At 42.0% G+C, this 13,810-nt stretch overlaps 1 protein-coding gene across 1 annotated transcript in view; it reads right to left on the bottom strand.

Annotated features, from left to right (window-relative positions):
* Positions 1-779: 779 nt before the first annotated feature.
* The window catches only part of LOC143974909 (uncharacterized), a 32,775-nt gene continuing 19,744 nt past the window's right edge, over positions 780-13,810 (bottom strand). The window contains exon 2 of the mRNA XM_077476707.1: positions 780-3,574. Within this exon, the coding sequence (XP_077332833.1) occupies positions 1,015-3,573 (2,559 nt within the window). The 5' untranslated portion in view covers position 3,574 and the 3' untranslated portion in view covers positions 780-1,014. The remainder of the gene's footprint in view (positions 3,575-13,810) is intronic.

Here is a 13,810-nt window from a genome sequence, read left to right as displayed (position 1 = left end):
CAACTTGGAGTCGACTTACATTGAAATCAATGGGTACAAGTCGCCTAGAAGTCAGATTGAAGTAGTACAGGAACCTTTTTTGAAGTCGGAGCGACTGATGCATTAAGACGGCTCCATTAACTAACATTGATTTTCTCAACAGTGCGACTTGGGGCGACCTGAAGTCTGACCCTGAGTTACCCCTGTGTGAACTGGCTCGAAGTGGTTAACAAAAAAGGGAGGACATGTCACTGTACATCACTAAATTAAAGTGGAGTTCTACCCATTTAAAAGTCAGCAGCTACAAAAATTTAGCTGCTGACTTAATAATCAGACACTCACCTGTCCCACAGTCCAGCGATGCGGGTGCAGGAAGCCTCGCTCCTCTGCAAGGCACTGGCATTCTAAATCTGGGTGCCCAGCTGTGGCTTCACAGCCAGGCGTGCACTACATGCTGTGAATGGCTGGGCAATCTTCTGGGACCTGTAACATGTCCCAGAAGATTGCAGGGAGGGGGGAGAGTTGATCTTCCTTCCGTGCCACAGAGCCAGGGAAGGAAGTGGGAGCTAGGTGCCTGTAAAAACCAAGGTACCTGCTCCTCCTCCCGAAAATTACATGTCAAATGTGGCATATCAGGGAGTCACCAGTGCTTTAAACCGGAGGTAAAATTTTTGGGTGGAACACCACTTTAAATTTGCATCTAAGAAAACATTATAGAGCAAATACAAGATCATATAAAAGTTAGGCAGAATGAGACGCATAAAAGGAAAAAAAGCAATTTTTAGATGTCAAAAAATAGTTTTTATGATTCTTTTGCGTATCAATTACAAATATACATTTCCAATATAAATTACACACACACACACACACACACACACACACACACACAGTGGGTAAAAAAAAAATTCACATACACACACACTTTTTTAATGTGCAAATTGAAAAGAAAAAAAAAAAAAAAAAAAACATAACACTACTGCTTTTGAGGGAAGAGATGCTTTAAGAGAAGCTCACTTTTTCTGGTCTTGGAAACAGCTATGTTTTCACACATGTTGACTGTCTTGAATTCCATTGAAAACTTTTAATTCCAGCAGCATAGTCCACTACATCAGAGATTATATCCTTCACAAAATCCTGAGAGGTTGCCTGATATATTTTTCTCACAACCCAGTCCTTTTTTGCTTTGCTGAAGCCACAATGGAAATGTAATGTTTCCTCTGATTCTGCTTTGGGTTTACTAATCTCTGCTTGAAGTCTACTGATATTTGTGTTGTGATCCATGGCAGCCAGTTGGGTTCTTGCCACCATGGCATCCAAATAAAAAAAACGTTTTGAACGATATTTGAGAACCATGCTATGAAATACTTTAACTTCTCCTGTGTGATAAAATCCAGAAAGGTGCTCAAGGTACTTTAGGAGTCTTGGATCTTGAACTATAGAATTGAGATGATGTAGAGCTGCAGAACCAGGTGTTAACCACTCATAGACTCTCTCTTCTTCACCTGTTATAAGCGGATGTGAACATCGATGGTACAAAGTATTACCCGTCCATTCATGTATATTTGCAGAGTGATAACTTACAGAAAGCCATTTCTCTTTAAGGAGTGTAGGATTATTCTGACAAGTGCTTAATGCCCACCACAAATGGTTTTTGATCAAAGATACCCAGCCAGATAATTCTCTGCAAGTGCTTTTTTTACTAGCTGCATCAAGTTTTGCTTCAATAGATTTGGCCATATGCCATACATCAAATTCATGCTTTATGCATGGATATTTCTGCCTCATAATTTTTCCAATGGAAACAGGTCTGTCAGTGGCAATTACTTTTACCTTTATGTGATCCCCTATAATTCGATCTAGGGCCTCAATGAAAGTCAGTGTTTCTAGTGAAACAGAAGAATGTCCAGGCTGAAGCTGATTTACCTGAAAATCTATTATGCAATTCGTTTCTGCATCAATTAGGGTATAAGTACAATATTTTGCATCAAACCTTGATGACTCACATTGTCCATCACCAATTAATGCAACAGCTTTGTGTCCTATTTTTTCAATGACCTTATTGCGCTGAGAGGTCCAGTGATGTTGAATGGTTGGAAACAGATATTGCCTTTGATTATTGTAGTGTGTGGCTGCTGAAATTGCCAACATATCCAATACGGAAAAAAAATTTGCCATCTTGAAAAAATTACATCCGCTACATAAGATTGCTGATGAAATTAACAAGTTGCCCACAGGCATGCGCCCTATAAAAGGTTGGCTATTCCACAATTTAAATTTGTGTTTGTTGCTACACTCCGCATACACTACTAATGCTGACCCAACCATGTATTTTCTCAGCTCTATTATGATCCCAGTGCAACATGGATCAAACAAACAATGAGAACTCATAAGCAGCTTGTCTAAACATTCTTCAAAGACTAAAAACTTTTTCTGTTTTGCCATGCTTACACGTCCTTTATCTGGTGGCAAATATACAAAAGAAAGGTCTGGATCCACAGAATCAACATACAGTTCATCCTCAATTTCTTCAGATTTTACTTGTACTTCTTGGGAGGGATGATAAGAGGTGTCTTTGTTAATTATTTTATTTTGAGGTGCAATAGAACTAGTCAAATGATGCAATTCTTCATCATTTGCAGATACATGCTCTTGTTTTAGTCTGTGATTTGCTGGTAATCCAACAATGTAGATGTTTGGATCATGATGCACTCTGTACTTGTTTCCTTGCATGGCTGGTGGATCACTTGTGTGTTCTGGTAACACATTTTTATTAAAAGAGGATTGTAAAATATCCTCACTAGATGGTGCCAAATTTTTGATCTTCAAAAAATGTGTTTCCTTTACTGGAAGTAAAGTTAGTGGGGGCAATTCAACAAGAGAACACTGTGTACCAATGGAAAATGTTGGCTCTGCACACTGTATGCCTCTATTTATTTTCTTTATTTTGGAATTTCGAGGGATTGTTAGACCATGTGGACAAATTTTACAGTGCTTTCTTGTTTGGGTCTGTGTATGCGATAGAGGAATATCTAAACTGTGTTCAGTATTAAAATAGATGCTTTCACTTGTTGAATCCAAGATGCAGTCTACAAACTGGCTCTCTTCAAGATTACAGTTAGTGACTTGTGATGCACATCCCTGTAAATAATCACTTTCAGAACCTGTTTCCATAACGGTTACATTTCTACCAGAGCTACTTTCTGTGGTATTAGTTGTAGATTCTGAAGTTTTGTAACCATCGGTTCTGAGACGTTTATGATAATTGTGCTCAACTTCAGCTCCGCTAAATCGTAAGCTTGTAGTTGAGGATTCACTAATATTTTCCAAATTTAAGGAAGGGTAAGCTGTATTCTTCAGAAACTTTTGTGGACCCCTGTTATTATAATCAGTTTCTTTGAAATGGCGAGAGCAAATTCTGAATCTGCCTTTTTGTGACGTTGCAATCCTTTCTAAAAGATATTCAAATTCTTGTCCATGAATGTGAAGTTTCTCAAGCCATATTCCTATACGATCACGATTTCGGGGAAAGACATGTAAAATTTCTTTGTCTGATCTCCATGAAATGGAACATGATTTAACAAAACAACTTGGCATTCTGAAAAATTAAAAAAAAAAAAGTTATTGTGAAAAAAAATAATTGTATTTAGTTAAAAATATACATTTTAAAAAAGGAACAATTGCACTTTTACATTATGAAGTAAACAGGATAGTCACTTTTTGAATCACTATTGGAAAGGGTGCATTAATAGCCAAGTGACTACAAAAGGTGAACTCCGTTATGAACAAGAAAAAAATAAAGTAGTTTTAACTGCTAGTATATATCTAGGCCAGTGATGGCGAACCTTGGCACCCCAGATGTTTTGGAACTACATTTCCCATGATGCTCCACTACACTGCAGAGTGCATGAGCATCATGGGAAATGTAGTTCTAAAACATCTGGGGTGCCAAGGTTCGCCATCACTGATCTAGGCTATAGAAAAAAAGTACTTTTTATTTATAATCTCAACAGCATAGGTTAATTAAAACTGTCTAAAACTGACCAGAGATATGCATACATTTGTTAAGTTTAGCAGACACCAATGGCCAGGTTTGGAATAGGGTCTTCCTCAAGAGATATCACTTTGGAGACACAAATCAAGTCATTACACAAAAAAAAAAAAGCTTGCTTTCAATTAACTCCATGCAATCAGTTACACCATATTAGTACTTTGATATGTGTAAAAGATGTTTCTTTGGAGGTGCACTTACAGTCGCTCTCGCTAGCTAAAGCGAGGCTAGGCAGAGCTGAGGCACATTCCTATTGAAGTGCTCATGAAGGATGATACAGTATCACAGATGGTGCTGGGCGGGGGCACCTGTGCTGTAATGCTTACACAACAGACTATGGTTCCACAAAGTGCCTCACCATTGTGAGTAAAGCTCAGGAGAATTGTGATTGTCTAGATTAGACCATCGCTTCTAATCAGAAATTATAATGTTAAAATGTAAAAAGGCACCCTATTACCTGCCCCCCTACCCCCAGACCTAAACACTTACCAGGTTCCCCTCACTAAATCCAGCAATGTCGTTTTTTTTTACCAAAAATATGTAGAAGAATACGTATCGGCCTAAACTGAGGGAAAAAAAATATATATATTTTTGGGGGATATTTATTATAACAAAAAGTTAAAAATGCGTTTTTTTTCAAAATTGTCGCTCTATTTTTGTTTATAGCGCAAAAAATAAAAACCGCAGGGGTGATCAAATACCACCAAAAGAAAGCTCTATTTGTGGGGGAAAAAAAAAGGACGTCAATTTTGTTTGGTTTCCTGGTCTCACAGGAGACACAGGCAACATAGTGAGCCATAGACACTTGATACTGTCAGCCAAACTCCTGTGATGAGGGAGCTGGGCCATGGCTTACTGGTACTGTGAGTCTATGCATGCACACAGCCCGGCTTGGAAATGCATTCAAACCGGTGCCCCCCTTAGCACACCACTTACTGAAGGGGGCACCCACAGTAGGGAGAAGTGAAGTGGACACTGCTGGCAAGGGAATCCAGAGAAGCAACACAACGCTCAAACCCGAGTCCTGGTAAGTCCTCATAGAGAGTTGAGGAATCGGTACTCCGGCTCGGAGTGTCTTCTAATCATTCATACAAAATGTAAACGAACATAGGCAGCGGGCAACCCAAAATATCCAAGTGCATTAATCTTTATTTGCTACAGGCTGATAACAGGATTATAGAGCTTAAACGTTTTGGCTGGGTGGCCTTAGGTCTTAGCATACTACTAACTGGACCTTAAAGTGATTGTAAAGTTTTGGGGGTTTTTCTCCTATTAAAATTGAAAACATGTTATACTTACCTGCCCTGTACAGTGGTTTTGCACAGGGCAGCCTGGATCCTCCTCTTTTCGGGTCCCTGGCCAGAGCTCCTGGACCCTTTCCTTCTGTTGAGTGCTCCCACAGCAAGCAGCTTGCTATGGGGGTACCCAAGCTGCAGCTGCCATTCAGACAGAGTTATGGTTCGGCTCCACCCGCTCTCTCCTGATAGGACGAACTTGATTGACAGTAGCGGGAGCCAATCAGGAGGGAGAGTCCCGGACTGCCAAGGCACTCGTGGACATCGCTGGATAGAGATGGGGCTCAGAAGTATGGGGGGGGGCCCTTTCTGATGCACACATGATGATTTTTATCTTAATGCATTAAGATAAACAACCTTCTGCCTTTACAACCACTTTAACCGGTTCCCGACCAGCGCACGCCGATGTACGTCGGCAGAATGGCACGGGCAGGCATATTGGCGTACAGGTACGTCCAATCTTCAATGCTGCCCTGCCATCGCGCCACGCTAGCGTGCCGGTCGGGACCCCCGTGAGTCCGGTCGCGGGTACCGCGCACTCGATCGGATACGGCTGAATGTAAACAGCATTTCCCCATTCTGCCTAGCAACTAGTGACGCTGATCTCTGCTCCATGTGATTGGAGCAGAGATCAGTGTTCACTAAATGAAAGCCCAACCCCCCACAGTTAGTAACACACCCCTAGGAACACTTAACCCCTACACTGCCACCCACTGGTTAACCCCTTTTATAGCAGTGATTACTGTATAAATGACAATGGTCCCAAAAATGTGTCCGCCGCAATGTCGCAGTCACAAAATCGCTGATTGCCGCCATTACTAGTAAAAAAAATGCCATAAAACTATCCCTATTTTGTAAACGCTATAACTTTTGCGCAAACCAATCAATAATCGCTTAAATATGTAGAAGAATATGTATCGGCCTAAACTGAGGGAAAAAAAAATTTTTTTATATATTTTTGGGGGATATTTATTATAACAAAAAGTTAAAAATAATGAGTTTTTTTCAAAATTGTCGCTCTATTTTTGTTTATAGCGCAAAAAATAAAAACCGCAGGGGTGATCAAATACCACCAAAAGAAAGCTCTATTTGTGGGGGAAAAAAAAAGGACGTCAATTTTGTTTGGGAGCCACGTCGCACGACCGTGCAATTGTCAGTTAAAGCGACGCAGTGCCGAATCGCAAAAAGTGGTCTGGTCCGGACACACACACAAAAAAAAAAAAATTATACATGTATGAGAGTGTGTGTGATATATCTACATTATATATATATATATATATATATATATATATATATATATATATATATATATATATATATATATATATATATATATATATATATATATATATATATATATATATATATACACACACACACACACATATATATATATATACACATACATACACACACACACACACATACACACACATATACATATTTTTGTAAATATTTTATTTTATCTTTTCATGCAACAATGAAGAAATTACACTGCTAAAATAGTAGTGAGTGTACAGCTTGTAACACTAACGAGTCACATGACACCGCGGAGGGAAAATGGCTAATTGGGCCCAATTTGGACATTTCATTTAGATGTGTACTCGCATTTGTTGCCAGCAGTTTAGACATTAATGGCTGTGTGTTGTTATTTTGAGGGGACAGCAAATTGAAACTGTTATACAAGCTGTATACTCATTACTTCACATTGTAACAAAGTGTAATTTCTTCAGTGTTGTCACATGAAAAGATATATTTACAAAAATTTGAGGGGTGTACTCACTTTTGTGAGATACTGTATGTAATGCTGTTCACTTTATATGCACATGGACTGTATTAGTATAAGCTCCACCTGAATATATACATTGATGTTAAGGTCAGTTAATATTATGCTAGGACTAAGGCCACCCAGTGAAATGTGTAACCTGTTTTATCCTGTTATCACCCTGTAACAAAGTTTCATGCACTTGGATGTTTTGGTTACCGGCTGCCCATTTTTGTTTACATAATGGGGTCACTGGAAAGGCATAGTCTGACGTGTAAAGTCATGCAAAGTTCATATCAATGGGAGACCCAGCATTCACTGGAGAGAGTAGGGACACATGTTATCTGTAACAGAGTATAATAGGAAACCACAGGATGCAAAAAAAAAAGTAGGGATGCACCGAATGGGTTTTTTGGTGCCGAAACCGATACCGAAAATGAAAAATACACTAGGCCGAAAACCGAAACCGAAAATGACTGTGTTTTTAAAAAATATTGTTATACAGGAAGTGGTCAGAGACTGGGGACGTGGTACAGGAGATGGTCAGAGACTGCGGACGTGGTACAGGAGATGGTCAGAGACTGCGGACGTGGTACAGGAGATGGTCAGAGACTGCGGACGTGGTACAGGAGATGGTCAGAGACTGCGGACGTGGTACAGGAGATGGTCAGAAATTGCACACATGATACAATTGATACAATGCAGCCAGCCAGTGTCCCCCGTTGCAGCCAGTGCGTCCCCTCATAGCCGCCAGCGTGTCCCCTCATAGCAGCTAACCTGAGACGAGAGAAGAGGAGAGTCGCCTCCGTCGCCTGTTTGATCACAGCAGGGGAACATCACAGCTTTCAGTTCAATAGCTGTGTTCCCGGCCGCGCGCCGTCACGTACAGCCCCCCCCCCCCCTTGTCAGGGCACTTTGATAGACAGATCATCCGTCCAATCCTCCACCCTCCCCTCTGCGCACCTCTAAACTGCAAACAGCTAGGCAAGCTCTAAGTGATCACCTCCAGTCCAACTTTGACTACCATCTTAAACGTCTCCGCCTACAAACCTATTCACATCACAACAAACCTGGGGCATACCTAGCCAAACAACTCATATGCAAAACAACTCAATCTAAAATCCCATTCCTTACAGACCACCATGGCACAAAACATACCAATCCTAAATTCATTGTGGATCAGTTTAGCTCTTATTATGTCAAATTATACAATCTCACAAACTGGCTCGGCCTTACCACCCTCCTCCTCTGAAACTGATAACTTCCTCGCCAGCGTTCACCTTCCCTCACTCTCACCGGAACAAGTTCTTCAACTTTCCTCCCCGTTCTCTCCAATGGAACTTGCAGCAGCCAACTCCCTACCACTGCATAAGGCCCTGGGCCCTGATGGATTTAATAACGAATATTACAAAACGTTCTCTGAACTCCTTTTCCCCTACTTATGCCACTCCTTCAATTCTATCGCAACCACGGGCTCCATTCCACCAGAATCCCTCCAAGCTACTATTGTCACTATCCCAAAACCAAGTAAACCGACGACCAGCCTGCCAGCTACAGACCCATCTCCCTACTAAACACTGATACTAAGCGATTTGCCAAACTCCTGGTTATGCGACTATCTGATATCATACCACACCTAATTCACATAGATCAGGTGGGTTTTGTGGCTGGCAGGCAAGCCTTAGACGGCACTTGCAGGTTCATTGACCTGATAAAATGGGTGGAACACCATCGGACGCCTTCTATGCTCATCTCCCTTGATGCAAAGAAGGCGTTTGACAGGGTAGATGGGTCCTACCCAACTGCAGTCCTCCGAAAATTTGGCTTTACGGAGACCGTCTTGCAAGCCATACTGGCCCTCTACTCCTCCCCCAGTGCCAGAGTGTTAACCTCAGGGCTACTGTCAGACCCTTTTCATATCTCCAAATGGGACACGTCAGGGGTGCCCACTCTCGCCCCTGATATTTGCCCTTGTCATGGAACCCCTAGCCCAGTCAATTAGAGATAATCTGTGCATCTCCGGAATAACGACAGCACAAACCATACACAAAATTGGATTGTACGCAGATGAGGTTATCTCCCTAACTAACCCTACCACCTCACTTCCAGTACCCCACGACACCCTGGAACTATTCAGCAAAATTTCCCACTATAAAATACATTTTTCCAAATCCAAATCCAGCATGCTAGGCATTGGCTTGACCCAACAGGTCAAACATGCCATTACCAACTGCACCTCCTTCTCGTGGGCACCTAACGCCACTCTTACGTACCTGGGCATCCAACTCATCACACTTACGTTCTCTCAATCTTAGCAATCTCATAGCCAAACTACAGAAGAACAGTCAAGACCTTCAACACACAACTGCCTCTTGGGCAGGCAGAATCGCCCTCGCTAAAATGTTCCCGCTACCCCACGTTCTGTATCTATTCCGAACCCTTCCCGTACCCTTCCTCAAAGTTAACCCAACTGCAAAACATTATTAAATATATTTATATGGAATGGCAAACGTTCACGACTTAAAAACACCACTTTCTGCACACTGGTTGCCGCTGGAGGAATGGGAGCACCAAACTTAATGGCCTACTACAAAACAATTATACTAGCCCAGACCAAAGCCTGGTGGAACACTACTCTGCAAACCACATGGGTACAAATAGAAGCAGCGGCACTCACCTCCCAACCCAAACTGATCCTGTGCGCCCTCTTACTGCAACACCATGAGCCCCATTCATTCCTAGACACAATTAACGCCACCATCCGGGTGTGGAAATCTACCATACAAACCTCTACGGGTATCCCATTAGGCCTGCTCCAGCATATACCGCCGACAGCTCTGCACAGCCTCACTCCTGACATCGATCTCTCCGCATGGACAACCTTGGGCATCCTCAATCTCGGAAGCCTGTACCAGAGATCCACCCTCAAATCATTCCACACTCTACCTTTCACATAAGCCATAAGGACTTCAAGTACCTGAGAACATGATCGATTCTTTCTAAAGTACAATGGTCTAACAACCTAACTACTTGGCACATACTGACTTTCTTCAATCTCACCTCACCCCACCAACGAGGGATCTCATTTTGCTACAAACTCCTCACCGAAATTTGCCCACCTCTCAAATCCCCCACGATGTTAAAATGGGAACACTCACTACAACACACCTACACTCCCCAGCAATGGCTCCGCTCGCTCCAAGCACTCCTGAAATTCTCCAAATGCCTACTTCATTGAGAAACAGTCCAAAAGAATATACCATAATTGGTACCTCACACCACTCAAACTGGCCCACATATACCCAACTGCAAGCAATCTGTGCTGGAGAAACTGTGGATCCCTGGGTACCCCACTCCACATATGGTGGGACTGCCCCATCCTAACCCCACCGGGTCTATGCTATCCAAACTCCTCCTATCCATTTTAAAGATTCCTGTACCCCCGACTCTGCAACTAGCACTATTAGGCCTCGACTTGGAATCTTGGCCTCAACCCACTCGACACATTCTCTCCAATGTTCTTATAGCTACACGCTTATCCATCGCCAAAAACTGGAAATCCCCTCAACCCCCTCCAGCATGGAAATAATCACACTTTTAAATAACCACCGCCTGATGGAATTCATGCACGCCAAAGCCCACCTCCTAATCCCTGGCTTCCGAAACAACTGAGACCTTTGGCCTAAAGGCCCTAAATGCAAACCTCCTATGACAGACCTACTAAACTGACACCCCCTACCCCGTCAGTACCTGAAGCTATAACCCCGTTTACCGGTGTTGCTCCCCCAGTTAACACGTTGTTTCTTGTTACAGATAACTACTACAACTCTGAGCTATGCTATATGTTTTGTGCTACACCCGTAGAAGTTCTCCCCTCCTTCATTCTCTAGCCAAAACTATTGAGCATATACATTTGTGAGATGGAGATCTAGGGACCCCCATTTGGGGCCAATGTCGGGCTGCTTACTATAGCTTATTCAAGTATCCAGATGGGGTGACGGGTTTTACCTCCCACTGAGGACATTTCCTACTATACCATAAGAAGCCTGCATATTTGTGATATTGTGTAAACCCTGAGCTCCTCTTTTTTTTCCCTTCTCTCTCCTTTTTATTTGTTCTGCTGTTGTTCTCATTATGTACAATTGACATGTTGCGCCGTTACCTACCTTGTACCGTATACCATGAAACAATAAAAATCTATGGTTAAAAAATAAAAAAAAAATCAATTAAAAAGGTTAACTGCCCACATTTGTGGCTTTTTAAATCACAGTTAGTGTTTGTGTATAAATAGTCAATGAGTTTGCACCAAGCAGGCTACACACTGAGCCACGAGGAGGTATAAAAGAAAAAAGTCAAAAAGACCTGTGTAACAAGGTAATGAAACTTTACAAAGATGGAAAAGGATATAAAAAGATATCCAAAGCCTTGAATATGACAGTCGGTACTATTCAATCACTTAAGTGGGAAATTTGGGGGTCTCTTCATACCAAGCCAAGGTCAGGTAGATCAACAAAGAATTCAGCCACAGCTAGAGATTTAAGCTATAAAAACGCACTGATTACTGTGTAAATGTCACCGTTAGGGAAGAGGTTAACACCAGGGGGCGATCAAGAACAAACTAGATGTCTCCTCTCCCCTGACAGAACAGGGATTTGTGTGTACACGTGCGCTGGCTCTCGTGCCCACGATCTCGCATCAGGACCCCCTCCGCACGCGCCCTCTGGCGGCTCTTAAAGGGCACAACATACCCATACGGGGGGGGGGGCGAGGTTCACCCAGCAGAGCCATTCTGCCAACATATCAGCGTGAGTCGGTCAGCAGGCGGTTAAATAAAAGTTTTTTGGCATGATCATCAGTTATTTTAAATATTAATCACTTGCCAACCATGCACCATGGCTCCCCTGTGTGAATCGCATTGCTGTAGGGCGGCTGCTTCAAGGGGTATAGGGGGTGTAGGGCTGCAACTCACGATTATTTTCATAAATCGATTAATTGGTTAATACCCTTAAAAAAAAAAAAAAAAAAAAAGGTCGGTCAAATTGACGTTCATTTTCAACCACAGTGATGGGAAAATTTGGAAATAGAATTCTTTCATTCAGTGAATGTACAAAGATTTTTCATCTGAATATTCTCACCAGAAAATTGATCCGTGAGACCAGCATAAGGCTCGATACACACCTATGCAGTTTTTGCTTTTGATCTGTTTCTGCAGTGCGTTTCGATTTTTGTGCACGTGATTTTACTTCAATTTAGTTTTTTTTTTTTTTTTGTTGTTTTTTTTTGGGCAGATTAAAAAAGACAAATTGCTGCAAAAACACACTACATCCTTTTCTGCAGCTTCTCTATTGAAGTATATTGAACCAAAAAAAGCACCGCTTTGCGTTAAGTCCCTGACCCTTTCCAAATATGCAGCAGCTGAAAAAAGCACTTATATGAACGTGTCCCATAGGAAACCATGTAAATTAAATGTAGTGCGTTTCTACAATAAGCACCAATAAACATAGATGTGAACCAGGTCTAAGACGTTTAGTAACAATGGGGTTAAAAAAGACAAAAATTAGCCCTTTATAGTACAAAAAAAAAAAAAAAGGCGCAGGTAATCACTACTGGAAGGGGTTAATTTTTTTATTGTAGAACAGTGAAAGTAATATTTGTAGTAGTGATTATATTTTTGTACTATAAAGGGCTCATTTTAGTTTTTTTTTTTTTTTTAAATTGTAATTTTTATTGAGAGAATTTTTTTACAGAAAATGAAAAGATACAGAACTGACAATATTCTAAGAAAATCTGGTGCATACCTTATTGGAGAGACTGATATAACCTCATGGTGACTACAGATATACAGTAGCAATGGAAGGATAAAAATAGATAACTAAAAGAAAACAAAGCAAAATAAAATGCAGAAAGGAAATAAACAGAAAAGTTTTACGTAAAACCTTATGAAAATAAAAAGGCTGAGAGACAACACATATCGTAAAGCAGAGGTTGGGGTCTTGAGCAGGTGCTTCAATAACGTAACTAATATCTGACATAAGAGGGCTACATACCACTATAAATTTCCTCAGGAGGTAAGGTAAGCTTCAAATGGCCTTTGGGCCAGCAGAAACAGACTTGAAGTACCGACACAATACAAAACATCAGGGAGCCAGAAGGTCAGGGAACACTAGGGGACGGGCACCAATCGGGTGGCTAGGGGTACCAAGGGCTCCCGTGGGAGCCCAAAAATCGAGGCATCCCATGGGGCCCAGATCACGCCAAACCGGTCAATCCCGTCCTCCACCATAGCCGTCAAATGCTCCATCCTGCGTATGTCCCCGACGGTTTGTATCAGCTGAGTCTGGGTTGGGGGCTGAGTAGACAACCAATTAGAGGGGATAGCTCTTTTAGCAGCAAGCAGCACATAGGAGGCTAATTTATTAGCTGCCTTCCCCAACTCCGGGAAGGGAAGGCCTAGGAGAAGGTGGACAGGATCCAATGGAATGGGGGTGTCAAAAATTTGCTGGAGCATGTGAGATACCATGGACCAGAAAGGAGTAATTAAAGCGCATTGCCAAAAGATATGATAATGCGTGCCCTTGGTCCTCCCACACCTCCAGCACATGGGAGAAAGAGAGGCGTCATACCGATGAATAACCTCGGGGGTCCTATACCAGAACAGTAGGACTTTATATGCTGTCTCTCTCTGTGCCACACATCTGGAAATTTTAGAGGTGGAGGACCAAA

This window comes from Lithobates pipiens, unplaced genomic scaffold (assembly GCF_037356315.1).
Source record: "Lithobates pipiens isolate NorthernLeopardFrog02 unplaced genomic scaffold, aLitPip1_a1.2 Scaffold_13, whole genome shotgun sequence".
NCBI lineage: Eukaryota > Metazoa > Chordata > Amphibia > Anura > Ranidae > Lithobates > Lithobates pipiens.
The sequence above is the reverse complement of the archived record's forward strand: the minus strand, read 5'-3'. Positions and strand labels throughout refer to the sequence as shown.